This window comes from Trifolium pratense, linkage group LG4 (genome assembly GCF_020283565.1).
Source record: "Trifolium pratense cultivar HEN17-A07 linkage group LG4, ARS_RC_1.1, whole genome shotgun sequence".
In the NCBI taxonomy this organism is placed as follows: domain Eukaryota; kingdom Viridiplantae; phylum Streptophyta; class Magnoliopsida; order Fabales; family Fabaceae; genus Trifolium; species Trifolium pratense.
In genome coordinates this window covers 30,079,293-30,090,146 of record NC_060062.1, presented here as the reverse complement: position 1 = coordinate 30,090,146, position 10,854 = coordinate 30,079,293, and the positions used below count along the sequence as shown (strand labels likewise).

At 33.0% G+C, this 10,854-nt stretch overlaps 1 protein-coding gene across 2 annotated transcripts; it reads right to left on the bottom strand.

Moving 5' to 3' along the window:
- Positions 1 to 491: 491 nt before the first annotated feature.
- LOC123881836 (protein SMAX1-LIKE 6-like) lies at positions 492 to 5,964 on the bottom strand. Of its 2 annotated transcripts, XM_045930578.1 has the most exons (4): positions 4,502 to 5,964; positions 3,531 to 3,594; positions 3,351 to 3,449; positions 492 to 2,537 (listed from the first exon to the last, which is right to left on the bottom strand). In XM_045930578.1, exons 1-4 carry the CDS (start codon positions 5,668 to 5,670, stop codon positions 684 to 686), a joined length of 3,186 nt encoding a protein of 1,061 aa, XP_045786534.1. In that variant the 5' UTR covers positions 5,671 to 5,964; the 3' UTR covers positions 492 to 683. The 2 variants fall into 2 exon arrangements, with proteins under 2 accessions (XP_045786534.1, XP_045786533.1); XM_045930577.1 differs by having other exon boundaries at positions 3,351 to 3,594.
- Between the last annotated feature and the right edge of the window lie 4,890 nt (positions 5,965 to 10,854).

The window sequence follows — 10,854 nt, the reverse complement described above, 5'->3', positions numbered from 1 at the left end:
CGAATATGTTAGCTGATTGAATTTGTAGTGTTTGGTAAAATTAACAGTCGAACTACCTTATAAGTATGAAATGATATAAAAAGATATGTTTAATTAATATTTAAAACTATTTTTTAAAAAAAAAAAAAAATATATAAATATAAACTCATGAGCTACTTAAAATAGTATTTAAAAAATAAGCTATAAGCTACTAAAATAAACTATAAGCCCTTTTTAAAAACGTTTACCAAACACGTCTTTTTTGGTCTTATGAGCTTATATAAACTATAAGTAATATGCTCAAAATCTGACACTGAGCATAAATGTAAAAAAAAATTCTTAAAAGTTGTATATTTAATATTTTTAAAATTTTTTTTTTCTTTTTTTTTCTTTAGTTTCTTAAAGAGTGCCTTTGTTTTCAATTTTTTATTGTTAGTAATATAACACTTGCAAACTAATATATTGCACTAAAATAATGTATAGAGTAAGATAAAGAGAAAAGACATTTTAACTAGGGACTAATGTACTATACCAAAGTACACATTCTTCATTCTTGTATCATTACAGAACATACAAAACAGTGATCAGCACAACAACAAAAATGTGAGATTAATTAGCTGAACAAGGTTACCAACTAACCATATGTTATATCTAAAAACTACATTTTACAAGTATTTACAATAATACTACAAAGTAAGCAAAATTTACTTCATGTTAATGCTAGCTGGAAGGCATACTCCAAGATCAGGCTCTTCCACAAAAATAGATTCACAGTTAACTAGTTTCACAACATATTTATTTGCAGGGTAGTATTTCTTCTGAGCTTCAATGAAGCCTTTGCCTAGAACACTTTCAATCCAATCATCTACTGCATTTTTCTTGTCTGATAACCAAGCAGCTGCAAGTATCTGTGTCATTACCTCATAATCAATTTCCAATTGAAATTCTGAACCAAATGTGTTTTGAAATTGTATGCTAATATTTTTTAGTAATTTTTCAGCAAGCGCGTTGAAATTGAATGGCTTGAAAATCACTTTTTCATCCATCTGATCACAGAAATCACTAAACCACGAGTCTGAGTTTTCCACTACGATTTCTCTTTCAAGGTCATTATTGTCCATACCCTCTTCGCCCTCTTCTAGAGGCAAATTTAAATCCAGATTGGACATTGATGTCTCGCGTGCCTGTTTTTGCATCTTGGTTGTTGCTCCCTCTTTCATGTCACTAGTATCAGCCTGCTTTCTTTTATTCGGAAATGGTTTTGAAAACCCTTTTATCGGCACAATCTTGACATTTGTACTAAAGCTACTTGTGGCATCCTCTGATGTATCTCCAAGTAGCAATTGCATTTGACATCTTTTGGCGTCAAGGATTGTTTCTTCAAAAAACATTTTACTGCACTCCGAAGCAGAAGAGCCATTGCCTTTAGAGACAGTTGAGGTTAAAATAAAGATTGTGTTATTGATGCTAACTTCTCTTCCGTGTGAGTCTGGAAATTTACCTCTTCTTATTGCCTGCAATAAACTACTCTGCACCAGAAAATCAGCTTTATCTACATTTTCAAGAAACACGACGGAATGTGGATTTTTACTCAACTGCCCTGCAATATGGTCCACAACTGTCTTCCTCATAAACAAATCATAACAAAATGATTTTCGGCATTCAAAAATCGAGTTCGACGGGTAAACCCTGTCCTGGAAGCCTAGATCCACAGAGATTATGCTTTCTGCATTTCCAAATATAGTCTCTGCAAGTACTGAAGCAATTTTCTTTTTCCCGATTACATCTGGTCCGAGGAAAGCAAACCATATGTCTGCTCTACCATGCGAGTCTCTACTCTTTACCTCGCTGGATTTACGAAGGAACAAAGTTCGGTTTATATCACATATGGCCTGATCCTGCCAGCCAACCTTTTCAGAGAAAAGTTGATTAAGAGACTTGAAATCTACTGAATCAAATTTTGTTGCCAAGTTTGAGACAGCACAGGAAGATCTAGCAATCTGATGTGATGTATTTCTATCGATAGCAACACAATCAGCTGAAGCAGACTGTGAAAAGTGCTCAAAATGCTTTATTTTATCTTGAAATTTTGGGATATCTGGCTTGCAGGCAATTGGTGTATATAACGTTCCCAGTCCTAAATCTGTGGTCACAGGAGTAAGGGATGAAGATGATTTGTTATCAAGCACACTCATATTAGCCATACGTGAAGGGGGAACCCGAGTCTCCACATCAATTAGCCAAGTCTCAGTAACTTTTGGCACATGATCAGTTCTAACATTGACACCAACTGTATCGGTATGTACCGGACTAGGTGATAACTGTTTTGATGGAAACGTGCCATGCAACTCTTTAGGCGTGTAGGAAAATGGAGTAGAACATTGGAGTTCATTATGTGATGGATCTTTACTGCTGCTTTCCTTAAAACCTGAACCAAACCGTAAAATCTCAAGGGATGGAACTTGAGACCTTGTTTGATGAAGATGTTGACAAATATCATTCCATTTCTTTTGAAATTCCGATATCTTATTATTCAAATTTGTATTTTCTTCATTAGTCTGCACTGGATGATGGAGTTCATTCTTAAATACATAAATTCAGAAATTAAACCAATGAAATATTGCAAGTGAAGCAAAATATGATTATTGACAGAAAGTTTATTCAAGAAATTAAAGCAGTAAAGCAAATATGTCATGAAACAAAATCTTACAGTTCTTCATAAGAAAATATATGATATTCTTGTGTGCCACTACTAATAGCAAAAATGTCCTTTTAGAAACCACAGATTTATATGGTATGACCAAAACTGTAAAGGCCCCTATACTAGTGAGTGGATGTAGAATATGCTATAGCCTTAAATTTAGAAATGTCTAATCCATTATGTTCAAAAAGTTCATAATTAATATGGTTTGTTACAAAAAAAAAAAAAAAAAAAATTTCCACCTTTTTTTAATTGATTGGAAGGGTTTTTGTAACCTTATTTGGCTTCTCTAAAGTGAATGAGTCACTTAGGAAGGTAAAATAAGTAAGCTATAGCTAGTGATTCTAAAATCAATTATTGACATATAAACTTCATAGTTTGTCACACAGGACATTTTACCTGCATATGATCGTAATCTCGGTCTTTGATTGCCAAATCAATGACTAGAAGTTTATAATTAATTATTAATTACTTTACCCTCTAAAGTTACTTTTCAGTTTAGGGCAACCAAGTTGTTTTAACCAGTATAGGCAAGCAAGCATTATTATTGGTACCATTAAATTATTTAAGAGGATCGGTACAATAATTGCCCCCACCTTGTTGCATGCATATGTGTATGCATGTTAATGTCACAATATGCTTTTGACAAGATTTGGTGATCATAACAAACCTTTGCCATATCCAGTCCACCATGTGAATCCACATCAACGACCTTTTTAAGCCAAGGCAAGCTTGTTGACTGACTAGATGCCAGAGTAGCAGAATCTACCTTCAAAATATCGGCAACTTCTTGTTCATACTTTTCATTGCATTTGTCGCAACGAGTAAAAGATGAATTTGTAGAACTTACTGGACTTTTGCTTTCAGAAGGTGTAGAAAAGAATCCACCAAATGGAACAAAGGACCCCATCAAACTGTAAGTTTATCATGAGCACGGAACTGTGAGATTCAATTGGCACAACAGTCAGAAGCTAAAGTGCAAACAATGGAAGAGACTTATAACTTCAAAGCATCCTCAATGAAAATGAAGTATATTGTAGCCGATATACATATATAACAACAGACTGTTGAATTTTATCTGCTCCCAATAGGAGTTTGGAAAAAACAAACTTTTTAAGAATACACGCTTAAAAATCTCCATTCCTGACAATGCATAACAAGAAAGGTAAATACAACTACAGAGTGAAAATTACATTCAATCTGTGTATATTTCTCCAGCTTCCTAATACATATGATAAAGTTATACACATCAAAATAATGAAAACTCAAAAGTGCATCTTTCATTATCGAATCTTATCAGATTGACCTATGTTTAGCAAGTAATAAATTACACCAAAAATAGCAAAATCCATAACATTACCCAAATATGCACAACACAGCCAAGTCACAATCAAATTCATTTATTTCTCTATGGCCTCAGCAACAATTCCAAACATGCACTGCCTTTAAATAAATGACGGCTCTGAAACGTTTCTATATATGTATGTATATGTTTATGAACCTACAACAGGTAAGTATTGTACCTAACTTCAACCAAAATCAAGACCATTAAAAACTGCAACCAATAGAAGTCTATATAAAATAACTATCCGAGTCTACCACGTGTCTAACACGTGGTGACAATGATGCCTGCGGTTACTTCAATCACTTTTGGTTTTTAAAATAACTATCCGAGTCTACCACGTGTCTAACACGTGGTGACAATGATGCGTGTGGTTACATTCAATCACTTTCGGTTTTTAAAATAACTCCTAGTATGTGTTTCATAGATAGAAATAAAACAACATAAAAACAAAACGAAAAAGGAAAGAAAACACAAACCTAGATTTAGAGTATAGTCCTTCCCTTGAAGGAGTAGCAGATGTCACAGTAAGCAAATGCAAATCCCAATCATTCTCAACACCCGGAAACAAACTCAAAAACTTCGAATAAGCCTCGGAATTTCCAGCCACACCCATCAACCAAACCTTCTCACCATGAATCTCCAACAACCTACTCAACTCCGAAACAACAAACCTAACAGCAGCAACATCATTCATAGAATCTCCAACAAAAACCTCAATCTCTCCAAACCCAACAATAACACCAGGACTCAAACACTTCTCAACTTCACAACCCAATTCCTTAAACCTCAAACCCATTTTCTCTTCACTCCCACCTTGCTTTACAAACTCAAGAATCTCTTTTTCAACACACACAACACTCAAACCAGACATTCCAGGTGGAAACAAAGCACCACCTCGACCCTTTTGTAACAACTCAAAAAAACTTCTAAAAGCATCTTTTGCATAAACACCCATCAACAAAGGATTTCTCTTTTTCTTTTTCAAAATCACCTCACTAATTCTTCTTGAATTCTCATCAATCCCTAAAGAAAAAGTAGCTAAACCGGTTCGACCCTGTTCAATATTAGAAAGAAAAACCGGCGGAGAAAAAAACCGAGAAGAAGATTGAACCAGTGGTTGAAGTAAAGCAAGTTTAACATCACAGCTACGAAAACCAGCTTCATCAAAAACACGATTCACAATTGGATCATCAAGAATCGATAAAACAAAGTGTTTAAGTTCAACTTTCAACAAAGATGAACCGTTTTGATTCTGATTATAGAAATGGAAACTCTCCGGCGACCGACGCTGATTCGCTTGTGACCGTTTGATTGCCGCCATGAGTGAATTCGAAATCGGCGGCTCATCCGTTGTTTTCGATGTCGCCGATGGAAGACGGTCGAGAGATACACTGACGGAAAGTTCGAGTGCTCGGAGCTGGAGACGATGCGAGAATGACGGATTGGAGGAGAATCGGACGGCGGTTCGTGCTCGGCAGCATGCTTCCCGGAGAGATGAAGATGGTAGAGAAAGTAAAGATGATACGGCGTGGAGTGAGGTTGTTTGCGCGTGGCAGCGACGGCGTGCGACTGTTACTGCTTCGTCTAATGCACGCGCGGCTTCGTCTGTTAGAAATTGCCGAGCGGAACTTACCGGCGTCGGCATCGCCGGCAACCATATATATAAAAATAAATAAATTGTATTGTATCACTAATAATAACAATAATCTAATATTGTTTGGTTTTTGATATTATATTATTATTATATTATATAGTATTGAATTGAATATTGATGCAATATGGGTATTGGGTAAGGTACCAGGTTTTTGGGTTTGGAGTTTAGTGAAGAGATGATGATGATTGAAGAAATAAAATAGTGTGAAGGTTTTTGGTTTGGTTTGGGAAGAGTGTGAGAGAGTGATGAGATTTTGGTTGGTCTATGTGGTGATGATGTTTTTTTTTTGTTTTTTTTTGTTTATGATGATGAAGGTGATGATGATGTGGCAGATTAGATTAAGATATGTGTGTTGTTTTATTTCTAGGGGGTGATATTATGGTAGGATGGATTAGTTTGAGTGGGGTGGGACCATTTTACTATGGCTATTCATAATCAAACAGATGGTGTTGTGTGGTGGGTATAGATTCTTTTTTAATGTGAAAATATAATTAGGTTCACTATATAAGTAGCCTTTATGACTATTCCATGGTCTTTATGTACATCCTTTTGCAATTTTACTTTTTCTCTCAAAGATCCTTTTGCAATTTTTTTTGGTAAGAATCCTTTTGCAATTAAAACTGCCTTGTTTCTGAAAAATTCTAATATATATCATTTTTTTTAAAGATAAAATGATAAGTTATTGGAAACTAACACATAAAATATGAAGGGACCGATGATTGAATTCCGATCATGACATCTGATACTAATAATTTTGACATTTCTGTCAATTGAGTGCTCCTGAGGCACTAGTTAGAAAGATCCTTTTATCTTTTCTCCATCACAATTATCAATACTCTCTCTAGTCCATATTATTGACTAGATGTATCAAATATTCTATTAATCTAAAAAATAAACTTCTTCTTATATAATAAAGACTGGAGGGAGTATTAAAAATCTTATATCTTCTAATTAATTAATAATAAAGAAACACGATGAAAACTTTATTCAGCCAGTACATATTGTTCAGTTCGTGTTACAAAGATGCAAAGAGTATAAGAATGCGAACAAATCCAAATGGATTGTGACAGACAGACCTCGCAGCACTGTGTGGATCGGTTAGAAGCCGCCGATAAATGGTTGGATGAAACTTAACATTGACGAAGCTTGTAAAGGAAGGACTATAGCAGGTTGTGGATGAGTTATTCGAAATAGTAGTGGAGATTGGATCGGAGGCTTTGCAAAGCATGTTGGTATTTGTAGTGCATTTACGGCAGAGCTATGGGGTGTTATGGAGGGGCTGAGATACGCGTAGTGTAAGGGCTTTCGACTCGTGGAACTTGATGTTGATTCAGTAGCAGTTGTTCAAGCTATCAAGTCTAGTGCAACTACAAGTGTGAATGGAATTTTATTAATAAGAAGTATATGCAGGTTGCTAGATCAAGTTTGGGAAGTTAAAGTTGCTCATTCCTATAGAGAAGCGAATTCATGTGCTGATGCTTTAGCGAATATAGGATACTCTTTCCATTTGAATATCGTGTACTTTGATGAGTGTCCTAACCAAGTTAGACATTTGGTTTTTGCTGATAATAGGGGAATAACTTCTCCTAGGCTCATTTTCGTTGTAATTCTCTTTTTTGTTCGGGCTTAGGCCCTCATTATCATTAAAAATAATAATAATAAAGAAACACGTATTTTTGAAAATAAAAATAGAAAATATTTGTTGAAGGTAAACAAAATCTTCAATTTTATATGTAAGATTAGGGTGATGATGGTGCGAGAGTCCTCCTTGCCATCGTTTCATCCTGTTGGGGTTGTTATAGTCCTCTCCACCGTTGATTTCCACCACACCAGCAATGTTGAAGTATTTTTCAAACGGTGTTGTGGTTCCCATTAGTGTTGTTTGGTTGTCGGCGTAGGGTCGTCGCGACTGGGTCTTGCTGTTGGGATTTGGGCTCATTGTTACGCCGTCGGGTGGTTTGTTCCGCCTTCGTGGAATGCTCTATTTGGTTGTTGTCAGATGTCCAATTGTCTTTCTCGTTTCGAGACTCTCCGATAATTTTTCAAATTTGTTGAAATCTGCATGTTTTGAGGTTTAATGTATGTATCATCATTGATCCAGACTGTTTTTATTATCATCGTGATTCACTGGAATGATTGACTCGAAAGAATCATTAGTTGTTGCTGATGCAGAGAGTTGTTGGTTCTTTGACTTATTCTGTGTTGGTAGTTGGTTCATTTACTTAACTAGAGGTTGGACAATTGTTATTCAAATGTTTGTATTATCCGTTTGAGTTGACATACATTTTATGTATGGTATTAATTTTATATCCTTGATTTTTATTTTTCTTGTAATTTGTTTTATATAATATACTAAGTTAATGTTCAATGGAAAATATAAATTATTAAAATTTTATCATTTTGTGATTTTTTAATTATTTATAAAATTATTTTTTTATTTAATGTAATTTATTTAAATATAAAAAATAATACTTTTTTAGTGATTTTAAATGGGAAGTAGGGTGGAGAGTAGAACTGTCAAAGGGGTCGCCCCGGTCCGGCCTGCAGGGGCCCGGTCAAATAAAGGGGCCGGACCAGCCCGACCCGTTAACTTTATGGCCCGGCCCGCTTAGCCGGCCCGATAAGCAAAAGCCTACATCTCCCGATGGGCCGGCCCACTAATTTTCATAGTATTTTTTTTTTTGAAAAAAAAACATATTCTACTAAATTTATGTTATATTTCTCAACTAAATCTTCAAGAAGGTAATTTGTATCCCTATATTTTCTCACATAATCTCCCAAACAACAATATCTTCCTCTTTATCCTCATTAAACAAACAAACAAATCTCTAACAAATAATCTCATTCTAATCCAATAAGTTTTTTGTCATATTATTATTATTACTACCAAAAAAAAATTCCAAGTTTTATATCTTTCATTCATCCATTGTAATTTAAGTAAAAACAAAAATATAGAAAGAATATAAAATAAATACAATAAAAAGATGATAGGCTTAAAATAACCATATTCCTTGTAACCAAAAAAATAAAATAACCATATTCTAAGTTTTATATCCTTCATTGTAATTGCACAAAAAAAATTAAAAAAAAATATAAAGAGATGATTTGCTTAAAAATAGGAATAAAACAGATTATAGATAAGAAGAAAACACAAATAATAACAATAAAACAACAAAAATAATTAAAAAAAAATTATATATGAATTTATGCATAAAAATAGGACCAAAATATAACAATAAAAAGATTATAAATTTTTTTTAATTATTTAAGGGGCCGGCACAAAAGCCTGTGGGCTGGCCCATGGAAAAGCCTAACCCGATAAGGTCCGGCCCGATAAGACCCGCCCCCCCTTTTTATGAAGTCCGGCCCGTGTAAAAGGATAGGGCTAATGGGCCGGCCCGATAGCCCGGCCCTTTTTGACAGCTCTAGTGGAGAGTGATCTTTCACTCCCATGTTTTTTTTTTTTGCCAGTCGCAACTCTAACTTTTTTTATTATTTAATCATTTAAAATAATTATTGTGTTAAATTTATATATAGTTACATCGATAATTCAACTAATAAAAAATTCCCATAAAAATATTTAAAAAACAATTGGGGAAAAAGACAAATTAATTTCCTTGATTTTACGAAGTTAAATTTATGTTCCTGAACTATCATCTCAACTATTATTTACATGATAAAATTATATAATCATGTAAAATTCTATCAAAAGTTCGTGTAAATTAAATATTCATTCCCCGTATGTTGTAAAATGATCGTGTGAAATATTCATTCTCTGTAAATTGTCAGAAATTAGAATAAAGATCGAAATAGGAAGAACATCGAAATTGTAAATATCATTTAATATTAATTTTATAATAATTATCTGATTAGTTAAGTCTGTGTTTGTAAAAAAAAATAATAATGATTATCTGATTGATAAATTATAGGACAAAATGATCTTGTTTCCAATTTTTTTTTTGTAGAGTCTTGTTTCCAAACTTTAATAGTAATTAATCATATTAATAATTAATTGGGATTGGTTTAATTAAATATATTTCAAAAATTAGTGGATTAATAATTAAAACTTTCCATATTTAATGTTTCAGTTGAATCAGACATGAATATAGACATTGTTCATATAAAATAATCTGGTCAATAAATTATTTTATTTATTCTATATTTGATTTTTTTTAAGAAATTTACAATAATGTGCATGAATATCTATTTTTTGGTGGAGCACATTAATGTAAATTAACCGACAATAAATAATTAAAAAAATTCTAAATTGGAAATAACGATTTTTGCCAAATAAAGTAGATGAAGTCCAACTTTAGAATTTGATTTATAATGATAATCATCATATTGCCAAATAATTGACTTTATAAAAATTAATATAGTACATGTATTAATGCTAATTGAAAAAGTTGTGAGAAAATGGCATCTCAACAAATGCTTATAGAGAACATCCGCATCATTTTGAGGAGGAATAAAAATTATATAAGAAGTGATGATTAGTGTTTTTTCTCGTGAGATCTTGAAATTGAACCCCAAACTATAAATATTGGCTAAATTACAAAATACAATCATTAAAACTAAAACTACAAATCGTTCTATATAATAGACATAATTAAATTATTGAAATCTAGCATCGAATTTCTTGCTGCATGAAAAATTATGCTTGTAATTGTTTCATCTAAAATAACGACTATGTCCTTAGGATCATGGATCAATATGGATTTAACGCATAAAAAATCACATGAAGAAAAAAAATTAGATCATGAGAAAAAATATGAAAGAAAATACAGAAGAATAAAAGAAAGAATGGATGATGGGAGAAAGTTGGAAAAAATGTATCAGAAGAGTTGTTTATATTTATACTGAAATGTGGAATACAATATTAATTAACATTCCTTAATTTGTCATTTTGGTTCCTACCATGATATAATTAGTAACAGAGTATTAAAACAATTAAATAGAAAACGTGTAATAATTAAGGCAATTGTGAGAATGATGGTAGTTATTGATTAATAATATAAGATCAAATCAATTAAGAAGATAAGATCGAAATCAAAATAAACCAAAATTGGATATGTAAACCTTAAGGAGTTTTAACCAAACGACAGATAAGCAAATGTGGTCTTAGAAGATGCCATGTAAGATTAGAAAAAAAATGGTTGATCAAGAGAATGCCAT

Excerpts from the sequence above, each read along its gene's own strand:
- LOC123881836 (XM_045930577.1), bottom strand. The coding sequence starts at position 5,670 with ATGCCGACGCCGGTAAGTTCCGCTCGGCAATTTCTAACAGACGAAGCC. Across the intron at positions 3,595-4,501 it reads GGACTATACTCTAAATCTAG|TTTGATGGGGTCCTTTGTTC; the intron begins GTTTGTGTTTTC and ends ATAAACTTACAG. Across the intron at positions 2,538-3,350 it reads GTGGACTGGATATGGCAAAG|ACTAATGAAGAAAATACAAA; the intron begins GTTTGTTATGAT and ends CATCCAGTGCAG.